The sequence below is a fragment of the Manacus vitellinus genome, unplaced genomic scaffold (genome assembly GCF_001715985.3).
Source record: "Manacus vitellinus isolate BGI_N305 unplaced genomic scaffold, ASM171598v3 scaffold_1_pilon, whole genome shotgun sequence".
NCBI classification, from domain to species: Eukaryota; Metazoa; Chordata; class Aves; order Passeriformes; family Pipridae; genus Manacus; species Manacus vitellinus.
This window is the reverse complement of record NW_021939396.1, coordinates 27614124-27642036: the sequence shown is the minus strand read 5'-3', so window position 1 is coordinate 27642036 and position 27913 is coordinate 27614124. Positions and strand designations below refer to the sequence as shown.

General features: G+C 37.4%; 1 protein-coding gene across 2 annotated transcripts; it reads right to left on the bottom strand.

The window, feature by feature from the left end:
• Window positions 1-102: 102 nt before the first annotated feature.
• On the bottom strand, window positions 103-27913 carry SNX16 (sorting nexin 16). 2 transcript variants are annotated; one of them, XM_029959359.1, is made up of 8 exons: window positions 27870-27913; window positions 22733-23196; window positions 18443-18529; window positions 15373-15521; window positions 9742-9811; window positions 5115-5251; window positions 1887-2003; window positions 103-1617 (listed from the first exon to the last, which is right to left on the bottom strand). In XM_029959359.1, the coding sequence occupies exons 2-8, from the start codon at window positions 23102-23104 to the stop codon at window positions 1512-1514; spliced, it is 1038 nt and encodes a 345-aa protein (XP_029815219.1). In that variant the 5' UTR covers window positions 23105-23196; window positions 27870-27913; the 3' UTR covers window positions 103-1511. The 2 variants fall into 2 exon arrangements, with proteins under 2 accessions (XP_029815219.1, XP_029815220.1); XM_029959360.1 differs by lacking the exon at window positions 1887-2003.

The window sequence follows — 27913 nt, the reverse complement described above, 5'->3', positions numbered from 1 at the left end:
ACTGAGGTAAGAAACATCTCTTTCTAACAGTGTTTTATCCTTCTGCTAGACAAGGCATTAAATGTTTTGGTCTTTTCTACAATGGAAAAAAGAAGACAGGTGTTTTGTCCATAGTTTTATTTCACCAGGAAGGTTGATACAGTTCTGCATAAAGGTCATTGTACACACAGTCTGAAGTACAAAGCTCCCTTTGAAAACTCCAGCACAAAGACACTGCATATTGACAACATTAAACAACGATGTGGGTGGTATAGGGAAAAAAAATTAAAACAAACCAGCATTCTTCCTATTGGAAAAGCAGAATAAAACAAGGCACTTTCAGTAAATAAGTGAACAGAAACAAGCTGTATCAAAGACTCCACAGAACTGACCAAGAGCACTGTAACAAAATTCTGCAGTAATGAACAAGTAAAATACAAAAAGGCACTACATAATCCTCTCCCTGCAACTCCCCTTTCTCAACCAATTAGCCAACTGAACTTGGCACAATGGAGTCTTAATTATAAAGTGCATCTCCTGTCTTAATACATTTTGAAAAATAGGCTATACAACATAGGTACCAACATCCCCATGTGTAAAATATGTTGAAACAAAAATACGTTGCAACTAGATTCAATCTAGTTATGAACTGTGCAGGAAAAAAATATGGCTTCTTTACAAGTCTTTCAATAACCTCCATATAATCTTGAATATTTTTAAACAAACATAAATGCATAAGCAATGTGGTAAGAGGTAGTGTTCTGAGTAAAAGGCAAACTTACCGATTTTATTGTTACATGGGTATATAGCAAAGGTATCCCAGGTTTTCAAAGCAGCATTACTGAACAAAAAGTATTACAGCATGCTATTTTGGGATGAAAATACACAGTGTTTTGGGGGTCTCATATTAGTTCCTTCAGCAAAAATGACCAGTTTTAAAATGTCCAACTATAATCCCATTTCGGAAGTACTCCTCTCTTGGTACTGGAAGTTTTCCTATTGCATTGCATTAAAATTTCCAGGGAAACATTCTTCAACTTCAGAATTTAAAACCAACACATTCTCCATTCTTACACAGAGATGAGTCCGTTTTTACTTCAACAAGCATTAATTTATGGCTATAAGAATATGAAAACACAAATACCAAACACATGAACACATCAAACGTGTCACAACAGTGGCAACATATGACATGGGAGTTAGATGTGTTCAGTGATTTAGATGTGTTCAGTGATTTAGTGTGGAACTTGTCATTCCGCTAGGAAAGTGAGCCAAATTGTGTATGTACACTACCTAAACTTCACCTGATTTTAGCCCTTATTAGACTTCGATTTATTAAATATATAAAGGCTAGATAAAAACTGAAATCAAAGCAGCACTGGGTATATTTCTTACATTAATAATTTGTAAGGATTTATGTAAACATTCAATTGTGCATTCTTGCTCTTTGCTGTAAATTCTTCACAGCTACTCTAAGCTGCTACCCACAGATACATCCCAAACATGAACCTGTAACAGCAGCTGCTGCTCATCTATTCTTCATCTGGAGTATATGCTACTTCAGCAACCTCAATTTCTGGGACAGGATTTCCAGCCAAAGAGCCACTCCAGCATGGCTCATGGTTCTCTTTGTCTGAGCTGAAATGACAGATCAATAGGCTTTGTCAAATGGGAACTAGTATGATTCTCCATAGTCATTTTATGCAGACAATCCACAAAACATTTACAACGCTTTTTCAATTTATCATATTCCAGATCTAAAATTATCTATCCTAAGGGCCTTTATGCAGCAGAGGTGTGCAATAAAATGCTGAATTCCTCAGCTGTGCAGAATTTATGCAAGACCAAACATTTTAAAAAATGTACTTTAAGAATAACTAAAATATAAGTAAAATAATAGTATTTACCAGCTGTCCTCACCCAGGGTACCCTGGTCTGCTTCTACTGCAGAAGACTCCACCTCACCACTGCACTCACTTTCTTCTCCTGACATTTGACGAGTCATTTTTCCTAAAGATAAATCCCTACAACAGATAAGAACAGAGTACCACCAATCCATAGAGCAAACATTCATCACTGAAGAACTGTTTGTTTCATTTTAACCTTTGCAGTTTCTGGGAACCTCTCGATCTCACTCCTACATGCTCCATTTCTTTTATTAGTTCAAATAGGTAGGGTCTGCGCTGGGTAGCTATTTAAACAGTTTATTTGCTCCAGCTGCTTATTCCTGAACTAAACTCAGTCCTCTGAATCTCTGGGCTACCAAGACAATTAGAGGGATGGAGCACCTCTCCTACGAGAAAAGGCTGAGAGAACTGGAATTGTTCAACCTAGAAAAGGCTTCATGGTGACCTAATTGTAGCCTTTGAGTATCTGAAGGGAGCCTACAAGATGAAGAGAGACTATTTACAAAAGCATGTAGTGACAGTACAAGGGGGAATGGTTTAAACTGAAGGAGAGTAGGTTTAGATTAGATATTAGGAAGAAATTCTTTACTGTGAGGGTGGTGAGGCACTGGAACAGGTTGCCCACAGAAGTGGTGGATGCCCATTCCTGGAAATGTTCAAGGCCAGGTTGGATGGGGCTCTAAGCAACCTGGTCTAGTGAAAGGTGTCCCTGCCAATGGCTAGGGGGTTGGAACAAGATGATCTTTAAGGTCCTTTCCAACCCAGGCCATTCTGTGGTTCTCTGGTTGCATCACAGTTTCATAGCTTTACAAAATTCAAGTTGTAGAGGAGTGTGCATGACTTTAGGTAAAAAATCACAAGCAGAAGATCTAAGCCACACACATCTTGCCTAAATGTCAGAAGGGGATTATAACCAAAATGTAGTCAGAAGGAAGACAGGCAGGATGATAAAAAGATTTCTTCAATAGTTTTCCAAGTTTCTCACTGTAACTTTACAAAGTCAGATATTACGTTTCAGAACAATACGTTTTCCCATTAATGATAAAAAGACAGGTAATAATTTTTTCTTAACAGCAACACAAGATAACAGTCCAACTAGCCTGTATATAAATGGGAATAAAGTCATGTAAATTGACCAAGGAAATCCTTTCTTCCAAAGCACTGCTGTGTGTGGAAAACATATACCAATTTAGAACTGAAAGCTGTGACTTGAATTGGAAATAAAAGCTTGTGACCCATTTTGTGTTGAAAGCGATACTACTATATGTCATCTCCTTTTTAAATTACTCTACCTACTGCTTCTATTGTTTTATTTTAATGCATGCATTTTAAGTAATACCTCAGCAGTATTCTTTAACATTACTATTGGCCAAAGCCAGCAATATATAAAGGCCTACAAGTCTCATGTCTTGTCAGCTGTCTTCCCCTTCTACCTCATGCGCATTTTAGGTACTTGGCCTTTAGAGTGTGTAGGCATAAGATGCTTTATTCTTGCTGGGCCATCAGATAGAAATTCCACTTCAACAAGGCCAAAGACAGACACATTTCACAGAATCACAGAATATTCCGAGTTGGAAGGGACCTACAAGGATCACTGAGTCTAAGTCTTAAATTAATGGCCCATATAGGGATCGAGACCACAACCTTGGCATTATTAGCACCATGGTCTGACCAACTGAGCTGATCTCAGAGTCTTATTTCTTTTGGGTTCATTTCTCCATCAGACAGACAAGCTGAAGTTCTTTAACAAGATCGTGAGTCTTCTTGGTAATTTTTACAACTATAGATCACAGAAGTTATTTTCCATCAAGACTTCAGACACTACTTGGCTGATTTTCAGTAATTTTATACATCTGGGAAACTGGCAGGGTGTTTGTGTATTTAAAAAACATAATCTATCTATCTATCTTCAGGGAAAGCACTAAAAAATAAAATCCCTTTTTGCTATCCATGCCTTCTTATCTTTAGCCATACAGAATTTCTTATCATTACATTTTAGCAAAATGCAAGTTATTTAATTTTTATTGACTATTTCTCTATTTAAGCCAGCAGCACACCATATCTCTCTCATCAAACAGGAAAAGCATCTTTCAAATGTAATTACTTGCCTTCAGGAATAAGTGACAAACTAAATATGGTATTCTGATCAGAATTTTCAGTAAGCCACAACAATTCCACTTAAATCTTTTCCCATTATAGTTCACTTGAAACGTACAAGGTGTGGTTTGTCAGTCAATCTAGATATGCCAGACTCAACAACCCAGGCAGTAAGTAAAATAAAATTTATTTTGAAAATAATTTTTTTTTTTAGTTCTGTCAGTGTCTCTGGTCATACACACACACCCAGGGGATGTTTTTTCACCCAATCTCATTATCAGGAAGAAATTCTCTACTATTAGGAAGAAATTATTTCCTGTGAGGGTAGTAAGGCACTAACTGGAAAAGGCTGCCCAGACCAGCTGTGGATGCTCCATCCCTGAAAGTGTTCAAGGCCAGGTTGGATGGGGCTCTCAGCAACTTGGTCTAGTGGGTGGCATCTGTGCCCACGGCAGAGGGGTTGGAAGTAGATGATCTTTAGGGTACCTTCCAACCCAAATCATTCTGTGATTCTACAAACTGCTAGTGGGACCATGGGAATTTACTCTTTTGCTAAGAAAATGCTGCAATGACTGACTCAGCAGCTCTAATGGGACACTGAATAGCATATCAATTCCCCTGCCACTGCTACAAAATTTAGCAGACGGGCACCATAAGACTCCACTATTTTTTCCTTGGGTTTAAATAGACAATCTCCAGTGTTATTTAAGTATCTTCAGCATCATTTCTGGCAATTCAGAACAAAGTTAAAGACATTATTAGACATATAATTGCCTGATCACTATGTTCTGTCAAAGCTTTGAGTACAGGTAGATTTTTATAACTCAAAGCAATTTTCCCCCTCCTCTCATCTCTAGCAGGGCATTTCATGTTTCCAACATTTCAAAAGCAAACTTAAAGGATTAGGAAACAATCAAAGTTACTTTAGAGGGAAAAGATGGGACAAGTTTCTCAGTCATTTGTACTAAATAACTTTTAGCCAGCATATGAGAAAGAGCTTACTGAAAATATTGCTTTGTGTGGTTATGTGTGGAAAATGTTTTCCAAGACTGTATCTAAAGCTGGTACTTGTGACTAGATAAGGTACTTTTATGGAGATAAACTCCTAAACCCCATAAAATTTCTACATACCTAATTCTTCTTTCAACAGCATCTATATGAAGTTGCTTTTCACTCAGCAATTTCTTCAGCGATTCAACTTCCCTTTGTTTTTCAAGCAGTTCTTTTTGTAGGCGGTAATTTGTTTCCTCTAGAGTTTCACAGAAAGCCTAAAAGACAAATTTAAGAGCATCTTCAATTTTACTTCAGTGTACTGCCTTTATTGATTTTTCTTTTAGAAATATCAATCTGCAATAGAATTATAGCTGCTTTTCTTCAGGCTGATTACATAAAAAGTCATGTAAATTTTAAAAAAAGTTCTGTCCTTAATAAAATAATGCTGCTTTGTTTTGAATTGTGAATTTAGTATACTAAGCTGCAATGCAATTAGTTTATCACATCATTTGTTTGTCTCACAAAACTCTAAAGAGAAACTTTAGAAAAGTAGTGCCTGATTTTGAACCTTCTTTCCTATACAGAACATAAGCTGAACTCCCTGCTCCCTTTTCTCCTCACAAAGCTTTGCTTCCACATGACTTGGAAATCGATTTAAAAGTATCTAATTATTCCCACAATGCAAAGAATATTCGGATTGAGATAAAGACAAAGCCGTACAGATCTGTACCAAACACCTGTTACAACTATGGAACCATGACAGAAGACCAATACAAAAACATTTTGAAGAAGTTTAATGGAATGCTGTGAACACCAGCTACTCAGCCATGACAAATATGCCATGCTCCTCTGCTGAGCATGACATGTATTTATAGTACACTCTGATGGATTTGACAATGAGCAATCTCAAAACTTAATGTGATGAGCCAGTGTCTCATGCACCATCCAATGAATGCAGGAAGTGACAGAAGCCTTGGCACAGAGCCTGCTCATCTATTACTGGAAAGCACAAGTCCTGCAGCAGTACCATGCAATTCTGATTTAATAATTTACATGTTCTCAATAAGTAAGAATCCCATGTGGGCTTTCTTGGGTTAACATTACCAGCAATTAACCACTAATTCAGAGTCAGACGACTGTAAACGTTTTATACGAGCTCAGTTAAGAACAATGCTGTTAAGACACTGTTTTTCTTAAGTTTTAAAACAGGCTACAAACATCAAGAAGATACTATCCTTGGCTTTAACTGAAGCAGATTCATCATCCTTAAAACGTTAAGTTTTCCTATAATTATACGATTCAAACAAATGCAGTTTTTCAATCCAATAACCATATTTTTTCATTGAATTTTAATTTATTTTATTGACTCAGATAGGAAATTTATCTTTTTTGACAGACACTGAAGACCAGTCATCAGTTAAATCATAGTTTTATTCATGTCTACTAGAGCCAAGAACATGTGGCATGCAATTCACTCTTCACACAGCATTTGTAGTGATTGCTTTAGCTATCACTCCAGTTAAGCAGTCATCCTGTTTCATCCAAGTCAATCAAGTAAATTTGACTGTATTTTATTAAAATATTTGGTGTTGCTGGCCCCTAGCTCAAAACTGGCCATTATTTAAGAATATAATGAAGTTATATTATTTCTACCTTTATATTTATGTGCATGGAAATTTCCCTATTCCCAAAATAGCTAAAAATATTGCATAAGTGTTGTAGACTGTTTCACTGCTCTGCATGAGAACTGACAAAGCCTTTTGGAAAAACTCATCTCTACTGCAGTCTGGATATCAGCTGCCCGAGGAAAGGAAGTCACTGTTCTCAATGAGTAAGAAAACATCAACATATTCTGAAGGAGGCTGTAATAGCAGAAAGGTGAACCAAAACTGAGAAAGAGAATGGTGTGTAATGAGATATCTTGCTCTTTTAGTAGCTGGAAACCTGGAGTCTGGGACAGTTCTAACACCCAGGTTGGACCAATTTTCCCTATAGCTCTGAAAGGGCAACAGAACTAAGCCAGCTGGAAGACAGCTTTGCTTCCTTCTTCAGTGGATCATGAAATACAGATGGCTGGGAAAGGATCTGTGCAAACAGCTACCAATGACATGACAAAAAAGATTGGTTTAGTGAATATTTTGTCTACTTTTCTCTGATTAAAGTCCTGTAAGGTCTAGTTAGCTTGTAATGGAAGATGTACCTGTATCCTTCCCCCTAAAAATATAAATATGTTTTGGCAAGTCCTTATGGAACTGGAATAGTAGAACAGACGTAAACCAAATAGAAGACATCCATATTTCCATTATCAGGAAAACAGTAATAGAAGATTTTTTTCCTGGCAATGCTTTGTATGAAAATAGTAAGGCAAAACAGACATAATTTTTGAGCTACCTTTAAAAATGAACTCCAGGAATACATATGTGAACCTTAGTGCTTTTCCTGTAGTTAGGCAGTTTAGGAAAAGCAAAGCAACAACCTGCAAGGGATGGATATAAGATACTTTTGGTATTTGGTAGGAGTTCAGGCTCCTAGCAGCCACAAGCCAAAAAGCATGACCGTGACTATGGATTTTAGGCTGAACAGACTTCAATCTCTTCAGAAACCTGCTTGGAAGAAAGCATCCATGGGAAACTACCTTGGAGAGAAGAACAGTCCAGGAGAGCTGGTTGATATTTAAGGATCACCACCTTCTGGGTCAGCAGGTAGAGCTCAACAAGTATGAAATCAAGCAAAGGTTGCAGGAGGCCTGTATGGATGAGCAAGTAACTCCTAACTGAACTGACAGATAACAACCAAGTGTACTAGGGGTGGAAGCATGGAGAGGTGACCCAGGAAGAATATAAGGTTGCTGTCTGATCTTACAGGAACAGGGTTAAGAAAGTGAAGGACAACCTGGAGCTGAATCTAGCAAAGAAAACAAGAAAGGACTCAACAAGTACATAATCAACAAAAGGAAGACTAGGGAAACCATGGACCTGTTGTCTTGACTGGCAAAGATCAGCCTTCAGTAATTCCAGACCTCTGCAGCCAGAGGAAAAGACAAGGAAGGGCATGACAAATTTACCCTCAGTGGAGAAGGGACCAGGTCAGGGAGCACTCAAACAGCTTGTACATGCATGTAAGTCCATGGGGCCTGATAGATGCACCTGTGGGTGCTAAGGGAGCTGGCCTGTTGTCCACCAGAACCCCAGGTCCCATGATTCAAATGTCATAATAAAAGATAATGGACTTGAGCATCTTTCATATGATAAAAGGAAGAGAAAGCTGAGAGACTTTAGTCTGGAGAAGAGAAAGCTTGGAGTGATCTTATCGATGGGTATAAATACCTGATGAGAGGGACTGAAGAAGAGGGAGACAGGTACTTTTCAGTGGTGCCCACTGACAGGACAAGAGACAATGAGCACAAATTAAACCCCAGGAAATTCAATCTGAACACCTGAAAACACTTTTTTACTGTGATGGTGATCCAAAACTGGAACAGGTTACACAGAGAGGTTGTGAAGTCTCCTCTGTAGAATACTGAAAACCTGACTGGACATGGTCCTGGACAACCTGCAGTAGCTGACCTTACTTGAGCAGGAGGGTTGGACTAGACAATCTCAAGAGGTCTCTTTCAACCTCAATCACTCTGTAATAAGGTGGAGTGTCCCTTGGAGAGCAGAATTTTAAGAATAGTCTCTAACAACTTAACAGAATACAGCTATTTTAATGGTTTGATTAAATTTCTGTGGTGGGAGAATAACACTGAGACTTCACCACAGCACGCATTATCGAAATTTCAATGAAGGTGGCACTTAGATTTTTTAATTATGTGAACAAATAATTACGGTAATTTTAAAAAATTTTCATCAGCTTAAATAGCAACAATGAAAAGTGATTGTATGGAAATCAAATATGAGCTTGTAAAAAAACCCATGCACACAAGGCACTCCTACTTTCACGCAAAACAAACTGGTAAATATAAATTTAGTTGAAGGAGCATCAGTTAACATTCACAATTTCTACAAGACTAACAATGTATGTACAGTTCTAAAACACAGTTATTCTATAAAGCAAGAAAACTAACATCATCTGTTCTAGGCAGACTCGATACAGTCTGCATCCCAATGAAATTTACTTCTAATAAAATAGGCTGCAGCACACAGTATTATTTGTTCAGCGTGTTCATATATGCATGTTGCAAGGCTGCTGTTTTACTACACTACTTGTAGTGTAGTAACATGTCACTAATTAATTTTCTGCAAGAACACTATTTTTAGTGGTCAGAATTAATCTTTTCATTACATTCATTACATGGGAAGGTGTCCCTTCCCACGACAGGTGTGTTGGAACTAGATGATCTTTAATTCCTTCCAACCCAAACTATTCTATGATTTTATAGCAAGAAACATTTCACTGCAAGACCTGAAGTCCAAGGCATAAGCATTATAATAATGTGCTGAATGTAAACTTATAAAATCTCTCCTTATATTCAGTAGTTCCCTTATATAAGCAGTTGCAGTTGCCGTAAAAAACAAACGCCATCCATGGCTCATAAAAGACAAAAAGGAAGATGATATATTTTGGGACAGGGATGAAGTACAGCAAAGATGATCAGCGTGCACCAATAATCAGACTGGACCCGTTTTATAAAGACAACCTTTTGTGATTTTTGTGAAAGAACAGAAACAGAAGTGTTTCACTCCATACCATGCAACAGATCTTACAATATTCTAACAACAACTGCCTTTTGCGTTCTGATTTTATCCTATTAATTAGCACTTACCCTGCTCTCTTCTAGACTGTCAAAAGGACCCGGAGGATCATCCAGACAAAGAAATTCTCTCACTGCAAGGCTTTACCAAATAAAAGAGAGTGAATTACTGAAGTACAAAACCAGCAACAACAAATATGATCATACAATGGAAGTATTTCTTTAAGGGACACAAACACCTAGCCTCAAATTTTACCCCCAAGTACGCAAAATAATGTTAACAAAGTATTAAGCCTCAGTTGTATGTGTTCACCAGGAAGAGTATTTAAAATGTAACTTATGAAGATGAGTAAGCAACTTTAGAACATGATTTTTCATGTTTTTTTTTTTAAATTTTAATACAATTTGTCACTACATGACAACTGACAAGTTTATCACTTTCGTATTGAAGATATATGAAATTTTGCCCCTGGTGAAAAATAAATATTATAAGATGGATGAAAAAGTTTGCTGTTAATATCCATATGCAGATCCCTTCAGGTAGTACCAGGGGAACTAAACATCAGTACTGAATCATGTCCACCTGTATCCATTTTGCTAAGATCATAATCCATTGACATATACATAGTATATAACTTTTATATATACAGTACATATTTTTATACATACAGTAAATAATTTTTATATAAAGAATAAGTTATAAAATAATAAGAGACAAAGTTAACGTGCCATGGATATGCTACACAGCCATCTCTAAACATACATTTTAAACTAATGCATTCCACTTAGAGTTGTGTAACAGCTGTCATCCCCCTCTGTGAATCGCTTTGCAAAAGTCAGAAGAAGGAAGTATGTGTAATCCTGTGGTTTACTACAGAGTATTTCAAGCATCTTACTCATTCTACCTTCCAAGTTCAGATTACTTCTCAGAGAACTCAAACATCTCCAAACACGTCCCTTCAGTTACCTTTTTTAAGATTTTCCTGCTTGATTATATTCATTCTTCTACAAATAACCTCCAATCAGAACACTGTATTCACAATTAATTAGCAAGCAGTAACATGAGCAATGCTGTGCTTGCACTCACTACTTTAAATCATCTCCTACTGCAACAAATACACAAAAATGGAAGATGTGAATCTAAATTTAATTTCCTGTCTCCTCCTCCCACCTCCTGAGTGGAAGGCAGAAAAGGCAGTAATTTTCTGCCTTCCACTCATTCTCTGCATTTGAGGTAGACATGAAGTACAAACACAAGAAAGGAAACTTTCACCCAGATACCAACCTAATCAAACAGATTCAGGTGTGGCAAGCAAAATGAGGAGAAATTTCTTCAAACACTGATCATTGATTATAGCATCACTTTTAGTTCTAAAAAGGCTCTTAAAAATATTTATCTAAACTACACTTAATGCTTATTTTGTTGTTCGATTTTTCTAAGTCTGCTTTCACACGCTTATTGCATATGTGTAGATACAGGTGGCCAAAGGTTGGTGAGAAATCTTGTCTTTGTATCTACTTTTACCTCATCAGCCTTTACACCAAACTGAAATTTTTTTTTCTATAATCATTCCTCTCCCTACTTAATTTATGTGACAAATGTTTTACAACTATCCGTCCATGATCTGTGCAAGCCATAAGCCTAAATCTGTACTATTAAAAGAGCTTCTCTCATGTACTCAAATAAATAATGAAAAATTCTGCCACCTAAACCAAGATTATCACTCCAATTAGCACAAAAATAGATAGCTGGCAACAATTCCTCAGGGAAATGATCAGAAAACATAACTTGAAATGAAATGAAAGTTATTCAGGCATATAAAATACATTTCAAGGTGAAGAGCAGGGTTGTTTTTTTTTCCCTCCTCTCCAAATAGTTTAATATGTTTGAGATGACCCTTTTCTGACATGATGTTCAAGTCCATTTTTTTTAATGAAAAGAACAATTCAACCATTAAGATGCCGATGTAACTCATATTTGCCCAATACAGAACTCATTATGTGGAAAAACTTCTGCTAACCATTTTTCTTCAGCATCTTAATCCTTATTCACATATGCAGCTCAAACATATTTTAAATGTATTCAGTTATTTTCTTGTGTTATTAAAGGGTAACATTAACATGGCATAACACACAGTAATGCTTGTGAGTGAAAATCAAAATATCCAGAAAAATAAATGTAAAAAATATCTAATCCATGTATATCATCTACTTACATCATGTCAAACTTTTTTGCTTTCCCTGGGGCTGCTGGCAGAAAACCGTGTCTTCTTCTACGGTTTTCAAAACTACTTGAAATTGAAAGCTGTACATTCATTATTTTACACAAGGAGGTCAAGAAACCTAAAGCCACAGGTCAACAAAAACATTGTTTCTTTACCTAAAATATGCACCTGATGGCATAAACATTTAACTGCAGCCTAGCATTACTCAGTCTGCCCTGACCCTGCTTCCCCCTCCATGTGTTACACCTTTTGCTTTCATTTAACAAACAGAAGATCCTGCCTTAAAAGTATCACAGAAATCTTTTGTATCACATGTGGCAGAGTTTCCTGTACATGGCTTCTTTCTTCACTTGTGTGCTGGCTGACATCCCTCTCCACGGAGGCAGCAATGCCAGCATTAGGGGCAGTGTGGCACATTGGATCCCTGACTCAAAGCTGACCAAGCCTCTTACACAGGGTGGAGGCAGGAGAGCTGTACCATCTCTATAAAGCCAGATGACATTTCAGTTTAGCAGAAAGGTCTTCTTTCTCCCACTTCATGAGTTATATGAAACTTTCCTGAACACATTAAACTCTAGGAGAATTTCAGTTTGATCTTTCACTGAAACTTCAATACAATGCAAAATACGAGAAGAAATCCATGAAATACGTGCTAAATTTAGTTCCCTTCACACCATCCTACATCTTATCTTTAAATTACTTTGTGAATCTAGTTTTATTAAAAAATAGGTATAACCAAACGAGGTCTCCTATCCCTGAAGGGTAAAATTCCCACTGTCAATGTCTCGATAATAAAGCACATAAAGCACAAAGAGACTTCTCTACAAAGAGAAAAGGCTCATTTGGTTTTGGTGTGACCCAAGCACTTTGACTTATTTGCAAAACTGTAGAAGTAAATGGTGAACTTGTAATGGGAAAGCATGGTCAGATGCTCATCATTGCTCATGTGACGTGCAAATATTAATTTCCATTAATAGTAACTTTTATTCTGTGATAAGTGGATAAAAATATTAAGGTGGATCGAACCTCACTAGTTATAATCAGTTCTCGAGGAATTCAGACCTTCCTCTGGTTATATTAGAATATAACCTGTATCAATAGGTTATAAAGTTTCTTAAAAAACTTCATCTTTATGCAGAGTGTTACACAGCCAAGATCAGAATTCCGAAAATCACATTTCAGGTAACGATCTGTTCATTAGCCAAAATACAAAGTGATTCCAGAAACATTTTATTTCCCTTTTGTATCAGAGGAGCAATGCAGTCTAAAAGTTATGGTTTCAGTTTTTGCCTTAAATCATGACAGAGTATTTTGTCCAAAATGTTCCATTATTAAGATATATGCAAGCTAGTTGAAATACCAAACCAGCTGCAACAACATGAAGCACAAAGCCTTCAGATTATTTTAAGTAGACTAAAAGTCCATTCCACCCACTAGTCTGTCTCCAGTAGCATAACAGAAGTGACATTTAGGGAATATTAGAGAATCATTCCTTTTTTTTTTGGCACACCTATCATTGTGTAATTTAACAATAAGGAAGTTCTTAAACTTCTTGGCTGCATACCTCACCCACATAATTACATTTAATAGCCACTGACACAGAAACTCACAGGTTGATCTCAATTTCTTTTTGAAACCATTTAAGCTTTGTCTTTGACATCTCATAACAAAGCTTCACCACTCAGTGTGACATAGTGCAAGATGACTATGAATCATCCAAATATTAACATTCTTTACTTACCTTCCCTATCCCCTTTGATGATTTCATATGCCTTGTTTAGCCAGCTCTTACCCAAGACAACAGATTAAAGAGAAAAGAACTCTTCTTGCAGGGAATTTTTCTGTAGCTTCATCTGTTGTTGCTTGCTTTCTCTGTACCTCTAGCAGACACTTCTTTTGAAACTGAATGCTGTGTTTTACCATTGGACTACGTGGAAGTACAATTCAGATTCCCATAGCAATAACTTTTTTCCCCTTTTAAGTTCCTCTAACAATTTTAATGAAACTTTTTGACTATTGCTGAATACTGAACTGATTCAGAAAACCAGTGATATCAGTACCAATAGTTATTTTCCAGGTTGTAAAAAACAGAGTTTACAAATCTGCATGGATGTACTTGCTGTCATTTTGTCCTTCAAGACAAGAAGACTAGTATTAGTCACTCAGTGCCTCATGATCCTTCTACAATAGTTCATGATCTCAGATAATTTCAAGACGTTCCTGAACATCGGTGTCCATAACTGATCTAGCTTTCCACATGTAATACTCCTAAATTTCCATCAATCCTTTTCCCCTTGTCTTTTAACCATTCTATACGAGCCTTGTCATAAGTACTTGCTTGTTAGATGTCCCTCTACAAAAGACATTATTGCTTTTTCAAGTATTATTTTTATTCACCTCCTAACCACTTTGGGGTTTTTTTTATTAAAAGCAGTACCAAAAGTCAGACTTATATATGAATCTCTAGTTTCCAGACACAGCAGTCAAACACCTTATAAAAATGTGCCAAAAGCAGTAACAGCCCTTCTACTAAAAAGTAAAGTAGATATAAGCATTATATGGTCTCACACCCCAGCTTGGCAATTTTACATTTTAGTTCCTTTAAAATTCTTGAGGTAATGCTGTTTGCTTTAGCAAATTCCTTATTCTTTGTTTTGAATGAAGTTTCAGATGATGATACATCCTCAGACTAATTCCTCAAAGAACCTCTGGTATGGTAACCTCAACTTTTTTATTTCTGCTGCTGGAAAAAGTTTTTAGAACTAACTGCTCTGCCTCTAGCAATCTGCTTACTCAAATTTCATTCTGTTCTGTATTAAAATAATTTTACACTTCATTTGCCAGAATTATGCTCTATTCATCTTCCAGCTCTGGAAGAATTTCCCACTTTGTATGAAAGAAGATACTGTTCAAAGAGACTCCTGCACTTTGTTGATTAAACGCATTATGTTTTTTAAACTGTTAGGAAATTTTTTATTTGTCTTTTCAATTTACTTCCGTATAGCAATCTACAGACATACTCCTATTACCATCGTGTATCACGTAAGTTAAAAACCTGTAGTTTAACACACATTTTAAAAACGGATTCCAAACAGTGTAGGTACTTTCCACTATGAAAGCATAACTTTTAATCCCAGTATAAATTAACAATATATCAATTCTGCATTAAGCACAGAGAAGTAATGTTTTAGGAGTAATATGGGATTAGTCTAACTTTTTAAATATTACAACTTTTATTAGTTATCCATGTACAATTCAAAATACTGCAATTCTTCTCTTTTGTTTATGTTAAGATAGGATTAATTTGAAAGGACGCTAAATAATTCACATAATGACGAAATGCACAAAATGAATGCTAATAAATCCCTTACCACATTGCTCAAAGACACACTGCTACAGTCTAGGAGTTGATAAGAGCAGTTTGGAAAAAAAACCAAAAAACCAAACACAAATGCAAAAGCAAAGTTTAATCACATACCAGTTAGCAATATCTTTATGAGCTACTAGGTTCTGGAGAAATGCTTGCAGTCCCAACTGTCGATCTTCCAAGAAGTCAGGATTATAATTATCCTTGAACCAGCGCTTTGGTGGAAGGGCCAACCGAAAGCCTGGAAACATATCTTTTAGCTGAAATTGAAATGAAACCCAATTAAAAAAAAAAAATCAAGAAAAAAGTCTCATCAAAATACTCATTTTGACACAGGCACTGACTTCACTCAGAATTACGAGATCTTTCTGACTTGTGCTAAGTTCAAGCAGAAGGTAAGTCTCAACCATAAGTACAATTCAAATTACAGCATAAATTGCAGACATAGTTCTGTCACTTGCTGTGTTGCGTTATGCAGTCCAATGACCTCTCAAATTTACCAGATAAAAATGGGAATGAAAACCTTTGCTTTGTTATTTAATGTCCAGTATCAGATGAGTAAGCATTTCAGTGGTGTTTCTTCTAAAGTACTCAGGGACAATAAGTACTATCTATCTATCTATCTATCTATCTATCTATAAAAATCCATTACAGATCTACAACTCCGCAACTTGTCTTTTTTGGGGGGCTAGCAGACTAAATTACAACACATGCCTGACGATACTTCTAGTGAACAGTAGCTCTTTGTACAACCAGAATATTAAAATCTCAATATGCATGTATAGCTCAAACCCTAGTAGTAACATGTAAAATTGTACTGAGTTACTTAAGTAGCAATGGGGTATAACTGACATTAGAAATATCTAGATTTTTTTTTAATTCAGAAATGAAATATGCAAGTGAATGGAAGCATAAAACTATATAACAATGAACCTATCAAAAAAAGCCAATTATTTTTCTAATATGCTTAACTATCAACACTTGCATAAAAAACATTTTTTGAAGCCTTTTCTTAGCAGGGATGCTTGACACACAAAAATCTTGGAAGAAGATTTACAACCAGCAGGAAAAAGCAAACTAGTTTTACAAAATCTGATATCCCAACTGCCACAAGAATTGTTTAATCTTTTTTTCTGAATACAGGATCAAGCCAACTTTTGTCAGAGATGGACTGCATACACCTAATATATTCACATGAACATTGCAGTGCCAGGGATTTTAGAATCTGCCTTGAAAACAGTTTAGCACTCAGTGTTTACAAAGCTGCAGTGTAATTCTTCAGTGAGTGTCCTGATCCTTGCTCAGCAAAATTTAACCCTTGACAACAAGTGTTATCTATTTAACTACTCTTTATGGACTCACAGAAAATGCTAACGGGTAGCTCTTTCAGCAGATTAAGTTTTTACAGATACTGCACTTCAGATAGAATCTCTCTACACAGTTTCAAGGAAGAACCGCGTTAATGGATCACCTTTACTCATATAAGTACCATTTCACAGCATGAGAAGGGTGCCATTTAAACATCACAAGTATCGTATATTGAAATATCCCACCATAAATACCAGTTTCTTATTTACAGAATAGTTTATCGTCAAAGCCTTGCTCTTTTTTTCTGCATTTAATTATTTAAGTGTATGTTTTCCTCTTTCTGAATTTCATCTTGATATTAGACTCCTCTTGATATTTTTATCTTTGGTCATCCACTGTTCCTTCATCTATTACCATGTAATCATAAATACCACATATATAAGTATCCTCTATGCTCCATAACAGCTCTTGATAAAATACTGAATAGGACTGAACCCAGAGATTATAACAAAATGAGTTCCTGTGTTAGTTGTACAGAAGACCACAGATAACCATTGCTGGGAAAGCTTTTCAACCACTCAGATTTCTGCATAATGGTTAATTTCACTTGTCTGGTCACACAGATCATGTAATTTATTTCTAAGGAAAGAGTATGCCTACCCACAGACTACTACTTTTGTGGATGAAGAGTATGAGAAAGCCAGTTGCTGTCAGCAGACTAATTTTCAACAGCACACTCCTGGGGCATTCTTTCTTGAACACTCCTCAGACCCAGCAGGAGGGTCAGACAAGTTATTCTGGTCACGATTGCTTCCTTTTCTACATGTCTCACTCCTACATCATCATGTGATACATTATGCACCTCACATGAGGCAGTCTTGGGGAAAAATGGTTAACTTTTTGGTTCTTAAGACTGGTCATTTCGTTATCTCTTCAACATCTCTACCAGCATAGTAACAAACTTTAGAAAGTTCTTTTCCCACAGTTCTTTGGGGTCAAAGTACTTCTCATACTTCTCCAGCCCAGTAGGTGGTATAAACAAAACCTAAGCATCTAGCCAAATGTCTGCAGTTTAGTCTTTGCTCCTAACCTCTCCTTCCAGCATGTTCCAACACCCACTAAGATTAAATTTTTGTTAATATTATAGCAAAAGACACTATTTCAGTCTTTGCTGTAACATTCACTGTTTGCTTTCCATAGTTTGCTGTCAAGTAATGGATCTCTTATTTTACTGCCTCTTTCCCTTACTTCTGTCTCTGATGATTTGTAATACTTTTCCCATAATAAAAACTCGTGTTTTTCAGACAAGAATTTTTTGCTTTCAAGTGTTCTAAGATCATTGAGTTGCAGACCAAGAATTCCTATTTATCTCCATCTTTAAAGTTCTGATATAGTATTTTGCAATTAGCTTTGACGACACTGAAAGCAACTGAAGACTGACCAACATACAAAGAACTTCATGAAACTTCAGGTTTATCATGAAAAAAAGCAGAGTTTGTTACACAGAAATGGACTGAATAATTACTGGATCGTTCCTGCAAGAGAATACAAGTCCCTAGTTCTATTTCCATGAGGGGGGATAAATATTGAAGAGTTAATTTCCTTTACCACATAGACTAGGAATAAATACAAAGTCTGAAGCACACTAAGCTTCAGATGAAGTTGTTACACCTTCTTTATATCAGCTGTAGTGATTTCAAGTATCTTTGAAAAAATAAGGAATCATGATTTTCTAGGCATTAGTATGTGTTTTATATGCAGTAAAACAATCAAGAACAGAAAAGAAGTGACAAAAATGTGAGAGACAAAGAAATGAGACATAAAAGAACAGTGAGGCAAGACAGCTGAGAATTTATTGATGTATAATTCCCACCTTGTCATTAAGCCTGGAGAAGTCAGTGTACCGTCTGAAAACTACCCAATTTTCCTCTGGACTTCTTTTTACCAGTATTTTGTATACCTGTGTGGAAAGACAGGAATATCACACTGCATTGTCTGGAAGGCTGAAATTACCCTTTATCTCTTAAGGAAACAAACTGATGGATAAAAAAAATTCCTAATTAGATTAAAAGAAACCCAAATAACTTAGTTATCAGTACAAACAGTATAAATTAATTTCAGAATTTAAGGAAGGAGCTACTATAATTCCTAAATACATTTAACTATTTCTGTCTATAAGAAAGGGTCTGTGAAACTGTACCCATATTTATTCTCGAGCAAAACACAAGTCTCAGCTATCAAAGAGGTAGAGGAAGTATGTTTTACTGATCTACTTTAACCTTTGCTAACTTATAGTTTTATTCATTGATCCTTGAGGTCAATCTGTTTTTAAGATGACTGTTAATAATAAGGTACTGTGATATTGTTTTCAAAGGTCTCATCTGACTCGCTTCACAAGGAAAAGTGAAGCAGAACAAAATTACATCCTCCTTTGGTTGCATTTGTCTTGAAAATTAGCTTTTGTCTTTCCAAGCAAAATATGACTTCATTCTGATAACTGCATCAGAATGATTATACTAGCACCACGTAACTGAAGTCATGGATCCTTTGAATCAGATTTAGCAAGACAACAGCACAGCACTACCATACTCCTATTTAAAAGAAAATGGATAAATAAACAAAACAATAATAAAAAAATCAAACAATTACTTTTTAGGAGGACTAATGCTCAAATGCCTGAACACAATGAATCTAACAACATAACCTCAACTAGAAAACATTAAACAGTTGTCTAATGTCAAAACCTTACTTTCTCCAATGTAAGGAAAGAAAGGTTCTGCAATTGTACTGGGTTAATATTCCCAGTCTACGTGTCTCTAGTTAAAAAAAAATAAAATACAACACAGAAAAAGATATTAGAATGGTAAGGATAAGAAATCCCTTACAGGTACTTAACCAAGTTCTATTTAAAACATTTTCTAATCTGTTACATAGTAAAATATTTTCCAGTATGTCACACTTTCACAGTCAGTTTTCTTAGCTGATAAATGTATTTTTCTTGTTGCAGTCCCAACATACAATAACTCTTCTGCTTGCCAACCTCTGTACATGTGTGAGATTGGTTTTAGCAATTTTGTATTCTATAATATATTAAGTAGCAGACAGTTACAGAAATTACAGATAACTACGGTGCAAACTAAAAGCAATTTTTCAGCAAGTACTTATCTATGTTTTAAACACAGAACTTCACTTCTAAGTAACATCATCTCTGTAAGTCATGGATTGTGACTGAGGAAAAGCTATTAGCTTTTAAAACTCAAGCTGTATGATGTGTCTACAAAGACAGCATTAAAATGTAATTCTTCTGTCTTGCATTTTATGTATAAAAGCTTGTTCAAGTATTTTAGCTTTCCGATCATACTAAAACTATAAACAATTTTCATAAATAAAACAAATAAAAAAATGTAAAATTGTGAAGACTCTTCGCTAGTACACAGTAAAACACAGAACAAGAATTTTTGGAATATTCTTGTGGAAGTACTTGCTAATCAGTATTCTATTACATTCTTTTATTCTACTAAAGGTTCTGCAAAGGTATTGCTTAAAAATGCACACATGAAAAAAATTCATTTAGTCTCAGCTTCACTTTAAATGGTTTCCAAGTAAACATTAGACAAGTTGTTTTTTTTTTTTTTAAAGTCTTCACAAATTATGGTCAACTGAAGTGTGATAAGGAGTGCAATCAGCTTGTAATTAATGGTCTCCAAAAATATGTTTGACTTTCCCCTACAAGCTGAAAATGAGATGGTTGGCTTTTTTTTAAAATTTATTTTAAAAATTACTAATTAATAAACAAGAACTGGAGTATCTAAAAACCCAACTCTCAATTCCTTCACATGAGATCCTGGAAGAAATTACAAATGAATTCAACAAATTCAATTAATTCCAGTCAATCATGAATTGCCTTATTCCACAAATACAAAATATTCAATGAAAATATGCCAATATTTAGTATTAATCTCTGGCCAATTCAGCATCTCATTATCATTTCTACTTGGCTCAAAAGAAAGAAAAAAAAGTGCTAATTGAACATTCCAGGACTGGTAATTCACTTGAGACCAACTGCTTATAAGGAGATGTTTTTCAGCCTAGGTTTTCTCTCACATAACCTTTAGCAGCCATGTACTCCAACATGCACTAACATCTAACTTTTGAAGTTAGGACATCATCCAGCTTAAGTAGTTCAGATTCATATTTTTGGAAACTATGAGATGCTACCAACAGTAAAAGAAACAAATTCAGCAATTAAGTCCCCTCTCTTTTACAGGTGATCTCAATTTAACTTCCACTGTCTTCCATCTTACTGATTTAGCACTGCAAAACCAATCCAAATTTCTAGGACAAAATACTTGCTGGCCTTAATGCAAAATAACAAGCTTATTTTCAACATCCAACTGAAAACACAGTTAATTATGTGCTTTCAGAAACAAACACAGTAGAAGTGAATTCAGGAAGAGCAAAAATGCATCCAAGCATTTTAACAATAGAAGAGTGTTTCACTTGTACCATTAACTGGCCTTCTACATAAAATAAGGAGTCAAAGTTGTCATTGTAACTACAGTTGAAGGACACCTTACATGCACACTGGAATATGCCTTGCCATATTTTTGACTTATTCCTTCTTCAAGGAAGAGACGGAGGTGCTGGAGTGCATCCAGAGAAGGACAATGGAGCTGGTGAAGGGACTGGAGCACAAGTCCTGTAGGGAGCGGCTGAGGGAGCTGGGGGTGTTTAACCTGGAGAAAAGGAGGCTCAGGGGAGACCTTATTGCTCCCTACAACTACCTGAAAGGAGGTTGTAGCCAGGTGGGATTTGGCCTCTTCTCCCAGGCAATGAGTGACAGGATGAGAGAACACAGCCTTCAAGCTGCACCAGGGGAGGTTCCAGTTGGACATCAGGTTAGGAATTCCTTCGTGGAAAAGGTTGTTAAACATTGGAATGGACTGCCCAGATAGTGGGAGTCACCATCCCTGGAGGTGTTCAAGAAACTACTGGACATGGCACTTAGGGCCATGGTCTAGTTGTCAAGGCAGTGATCAAAGGCTGGACTTGATCTTGGAGGTCTTTTCCAACCTAAATGATTCTGTGATATTTTCAGTCTAATCTTTGTCAATATAGCAATATTAATCATTGTTTTAGTTTTGAAGGTTATCTTTTAAAAGGAATTTTTTAATCTACATGTGAAAAAAAATTCTGCTCTTCTGTTATCCTACCATGCATAAACATATTAGAAACCAAAAATCTTAGGAAAAGACAGGCTATCATTCTCAAATACTTAAAAAGCAGCATTATTTAATATTTTGCAAGGAGAACTTGACTTCATTAGTATTTTAACTGTCACAAAGGCACCAGATTCCACACTAATATAAAAGAAAACAGGAAGGAAAAGAAGTTTGTCTGCTATTTCCTTCTCCTTACCTATTTCTGATTAATGTTGGTCATCTGAAGTAATTAATAATCAGTAACAAACAGCTTCCATCAGTCCCACAAGCATGTTTCAACCACATCCACAAAAACAAATGTAGAAATGCATTGATATATTTATGGTATGTAAAAAAATGAATTGCCAGCTACAGTACACTTTGAGAGAAATCAATACAAACTAGATAGGCTGGTGTTCTGGTATGAGATATGGCATAAGTGACTTCTCACTCTCCTGTCTGCAGAACAGACTTCCCCTTACTAGAACTCCGCAGGGCAAGAAGTTGAAACCTACATGTTTGCACTTCAATGCAAATATTTTAAGCTACTAATAACTGTAAAAGGGAAATATCAGGGTTTCTTATCATTAATTTCAAACAAAAAACTACATTTTATTTAAGATGTTTAGCTACCTAGAACTCCTACAAGTTCAATTTCACAAGGAATTGTAACTCTGCAAGGAATTCCTGACTTTTCCAGCTGAAATTTACCTGAAGTAGAATGAGTTTCTGCTATTCCACATACACAATTACAGGAAAGACTGCTTCTGAGTTCCAGTTTTCCACCTGTGTAATGGGATTGATATTTTCCTGTCAGGCAGTACTTTGAAGCTAAGCTGTTAAACTAGTAAAGCACTCCAATATCCCTGAATTGCAGGATTAATTACTAAAGGAAAATGCAAAGTACATTTAATTGTTATCTTGGAGTTACAGGATGAACTATGCTATACCCAAAAACTTACAGTGAATTTTGCCCTTTCCTCCATCACCTCATAGCCCAGTATAGTAGGTGTAGACGGTCGATCTTCCCAGCTCCTGGAATCTGTATTCTGCTCTATTTCTTCTACAGGCTGAGTACAATATTCTATGGATGGATCCAGACCTGTAAATTTAGTCCTAACAAGTGGACTGCTACACGCAGATGACGTAGAACCAATCTGGTCAGGCACGCTCATCTTTTTAAAACTACCAATTGTACAGTCCTCCAGCTGCCCTTTTGAGGAGCTCGAACTTGTCGAGATGCTCCCAAAAGAAGAACTTCTTTGGTTTCTGTTTGTAAAGCTGGATGATGAACTTCCAATGGGAATAGGAACAGGAACATATGGTGTTGCCATCCTTCATGAAGAAACCTCTCGGTTTTTGGTCCAGGAATTTAAGCTTCATTCAGTGTGTAAGCCATGTTTCCTCTTCTTTTCAGGAACAGTACCTGCAGCAAAGGACAGAAAAATACTGCTCACATTTCTAAGTCAAAGCAACAGTAAGATACTGATCTGGAAAAAATCTGTATGAGCTTTGAGATGGTACATAGCAGTATTGATGGCTAAACATTTTCACAAGGAATTAGGCTTCATATAAAATGCTGCTTTTAGATCATATTCTACCATTTTACAGAGAACTTTACAGCTCTTTCACAACTATTAAAATTAAAATGACAAAAAGTTAAAGCAAGATTACAAAGAGAAAAATATTTTTGTCCCTTATGGTTTAAGTACTATTTTGTTTTACCCAAAGCGTCAGCAATTTTTGGGCATATAAAAAGCTGATGTAGCTTTAGAGACTTTAATTTTAACAGCACGAGAGGTTTTCTCAGAATTGCTTCTTTAAGACATTCAGAGCAGACTACGTGAGCCAAACACACATGCAACAATATACATGACATGAATCAAAAGACATGACAGTAAACAAATTAGGTGAAAAACATATTTGCATATTACACATTCACTGAAGTATAATGGATCTGTTTTCAATGTTTTTCAAAACAACTCTATTGCATATAATGCTGCAGGTATTTGTCACAACGTTAAATGGGCATACTTTCTGGAGTTTGAATTGGAGCAATTAAGTTTTACAAGCATGCACATCAGAAGCAGGGTTTTAACAACAGCCAGTTTTCCATTCCAGCAGATTAAAATGGGAAAGCAAGTGTAGGCAAAAAAGATAAACACATTATTTAATATTTTTTCTTCAACAAAACCATTTCAAACCAATCTTTTGTGTGTATGTGTGTATATGCATAAAAAAAAGCAAAATAAAATTAAGACAGCAGTATCAAACTGCCAAAAAACTTCTCGTTTTAGCAAAGTACCCAAATAAGAACTCTTACAAGATGCAAATTAAATGCCACCTTTTTGGACTAACAAGATTTGAGCCACCAACCATTTCACCCAGGAATATACCAATCAACCATGATGCTGCAGAAGGCTGTGGAATGGGAAATGGTCAACCTGATTCACATCATATTATCAATCATCTACTACAGCAAAAACCAAATGAGTTTGCTAACTGTGAGGGTAAAGTGATGCTTTCATTCTCTTGCTCTAAATAAATCTGAGAGAACATGAATAAGGAAATAAATTTTAAATGAACCAGCATCAGCAAGACTGAAAATTGCTCTTGAACAAATTCCTTGAGTGAAGGAAAAAATAAACTCAGTCATCTTTTTAGCTGTATAAGGAAGTCCTCACACACTCTGCTAGAAAGCTCAAGGAACTTCACCAGCAAGAACAATTTCAAACTGGCAGTTATTCCTCGGGAACACCTCTACTTCACTGTGGATGAGGCTGGACGCTCAGCAGCATCTCAGGGAGCTGAAACATCACTATCATAAACCCCTGCTGATTGACTTTGCTGGTCAGGTACAGGCTTTGGACTATCCAGCAGCTTCTGTTGCAGCACAGTCCTGTGCTTGGCTGTGTGACTGAAGCCACGTGTCAGGCAGCTGACCTGCTTCGGCCTCCCTCAGTATGAGAGAAAACAAGTCACACCTGCTCCTGAGACAAGATGTTCTCCTGGAGCTACACCAAGATCTAAATTCCTTTTTCCACCTGCATCTCAGTAAGCAAATCTATTTTGTGCCCTGAACAGTAAACTTTGCAATAATTTTTCTTTAATACAAATAGACACATCAAGGTATGAAGTATCGTCTGGTAAATTTTCCCTAGCAATATTCTCTAAATAAATAAATAAATAAATATCTAAATGAAACACCGAAAAAGGTGTTTTCACTTGCCACTTCAGTGACTCTTCCATGCTACCTGCGTAAGGAATTGAGAACATGCCTTAAAGAATGTCCGATACAGGTACGTTCCTAGGATGTGTGATATTAAATCCCTAGAAGAACCCAGCTGAAACCAGATTGCAACAAATCGAAGAATCTGTAAGTAAAAAGTGATTATCTTGTGCTGCATGACTACAAACCAGGAGAGGAAAGTAAGCCCCCACCTCAGAGAATCTGCTGAAGTTCACTTAGTAGTCTGCAGAATTTTGAGAAGAAAAAAACACTTGTGCTTTTCAGCACTTTATGATAAGAAAAACAAACAAACAAAAAACCTTCAAAACCCTACACAGACATTTTCACCAGTTACAATACTTGTGAAAAGTGTGTTTCCTAAAACAACTTCTTTCTTTAAAGTGAAATGCCAGTCAAAAACTCACTATCTTGAACTGATTTACTTACTACTCTTCAGTGCACGTGCATTTCTGAACAGCTGCACATAATGGTGGCATGCAACATAACAAAGAGTAACCTGAGAATAAAATACTTGGTGTTAAGAAGAACACCTACACTGAATGTGCTTCAGCACCTTTCATCTCAGACCAGCTGTAATTTGGTACCACTGCCTGAATGCTTATTAGCAGCTGGACTGCACTAAGCCTGCTCCCAGGGTATGTTTTCTAGTTTAGTTTCTTTTGTACTCGGCAAGGCCACTCCAAATCACGGGCACATTACATGATGATGATGACCCTATTTTCTTCTACAGGAGGTTCTCTACTCAATCTGACACAGTAAACACACCCATAAATAAATAAAAGGGGCTGATACTACAGTGTCACAGAAAAGTATTCTCTGAGCAACAGAAATGGCAGGTCTAGTGAGCAAAGGGCACACCCTGTCACTTAATTTGATTTTTTTTGGTCAAAACCAAACAAAAACCCAAACCAAACAAACAAAAAACCCCACCAGCAGAAAGAGAAACATACAAAAACATTACATTAGAACTTAAAAGACTCAAAAATACATATATATGCATAAATACGTACGTAAATCCATCTTGAACTGCAGAAGTATCCTAATTTCCAAATATGTAAAATATTTACATGCTATGAATTACAGCAGGGTTTAAAATCACATTAATTTGCACTTTATGAAAGCTGAACATTAGAAAAAAATACAATGGTCAAACGAGGGTCACGATCTTAGGAATCAAGCCTTTTCTACGAATATAGTTTACTGCCAATTCATGCAATAAAAGAAACAGTAAATAATTTCATTAAAAAAAAACCCTTTTACACAAACCACATCACTCCTTGCTTATGTTGGTGCAGCAAGAAGGGAAGATTTAGCTGTACACTGCTACTCCCCAAGCTTCACCGTGGACTGGTCTCACATGTCACTGCACAGAACTAGTAGAATCATTGCACCACACCAACTTTCAGAGCAAACAGATCGCTCACGACACCTATGAGACAACCCAGAGACTGCACTGCACTTTCTTGTCTGGATATTCACTCTACTTTTTGCAGGAAATTTGCTTCTTGTTCAGAAGCTGTATTCGGTTTAGCTTGATTCCCAACTCTAAGTTAAGAACGGAACAGAAGGAATAGAACATTTGCTGGAAGCACTGGACTGCGAGATCTGAAACAGGATAGGACAGTCCCGGCAACCAAGCCGTCACATGCTACAGAGCAGCATGACACCAGCTTATCCCGGTGTTTACAGCAGCCACCTCCCTTTCTGCGGGTGAAGCAAAGAGGCTGTAATAAAACCACTTAAAAAGGGTTCGCCTCCAGCTTGCAGCTATCGCAATTCCAAACCCTCTTAAGCTAATGGTTTGTATGTTCAGAGAGAAACATGTAAGCCACACGATTCAAGGATAATAGACTGGAAACAAAGCAATCCTTACTTAACAGCTGTAATTGGATTTAAAAGACTTTTAGCTATGCAATACTATTTGTGATCTGGTTACAGATATTACGCCTCTGTTTGGACAACGCAGACGAGCTGACCTCTGATGTTTAGGGTTTAAGTGCTACTGTGGAATGTCCACTGAAGAACAAGTGGAATATTCAGAGAAACAACTTGCTCAGTTAGGTTTAAAGATTTTTTTTAATAATAATAATAATTTTGTGCCGCCTTCAGCCAAGTTACCTCACAACATTTTTCACCTGGTTATGAACTCGAAACTGGGGGGCTTATTTATCACACCTCGCGCATACGCACACACGGAGGTGGGGAACTCCTGCTCCAAAGAGTCTGTGGCAGAACTAGAAACCACTGAATGTACCCTGCCTCCAAAACCTGCACATCAGGATGCGCCGCCTCCTCCGTGACGGGACGGTTCTGAAACGGGAGAACCGCCCCAGCCCCGCCGGTCCAGTCCAGCCCCGCCGCGCTCGGGCAGCGCCGCCACCGCTTTTACGTAACTCCCGGGCGGCCGCCGAGCGCGCGGGCACCGGCGGGGCCCCGCGAACCCCTCCGTCCCTTCGCACGGGGGCTGCGGGGATCGGCGGGTCCCAGCGCGGCGCCGGAGGAACCACCCCGAGGTGCAGTTGGTGAGGCCGCGCTCCTCACCCCCGCCCCGCCCCGGGCAGCGGGGGAGGCTGTCCTCGCCGTCCCGCCCGAGTGCATTCGACCCGGCGGTGCCACCGCCCGCGGCCGCCTCCGCACAGGTGCGCGAGAGCTGCGGGACCTGCGGGAGCTGCGGGAGCTGCGCCACCGCGCGGCGCGGAGGCGGCGAGAGCCGTCCCTTGCCTGGCGTGGGACGGCGCGCGGCGAGGTTCATCTCCGCTCCCGCGGCCGCTCCCGCTCCCGCCCCCGCTCCCCTCATTCCCGGTGCCGGCGCCTCCCACCCGCCGCTTCCTGGCACGCGCCGCGCTCACCTGCTCCCGCCGCCGCGCGCGCGCCCCGCTCCGCCGCGCCGCCG

Coding starts and splice junctions, on each gene's coding strand:
- SNX16 (XM_029959359.1), bottom strand. CDS start 23,104: ATGGCAACACCATATGTTCCTGTTCCTATTCCCATTGGAAGTTCATCA. Junction 5,252..9,741: donor ACAGTCTAGAAGAGAGCAGG/GTAAGTGCTAAT, acceptor TTTGTCTTTTAG/GCTTTCTGTGAAACTCTAGA. Junction 2,004..5,114: donor GCTGTTGAAAGAAGAATTAG/GTATGTAGAAAT, acceptor TATCTGTTGTAG/GGATTTATCTTTAGGAAAAA.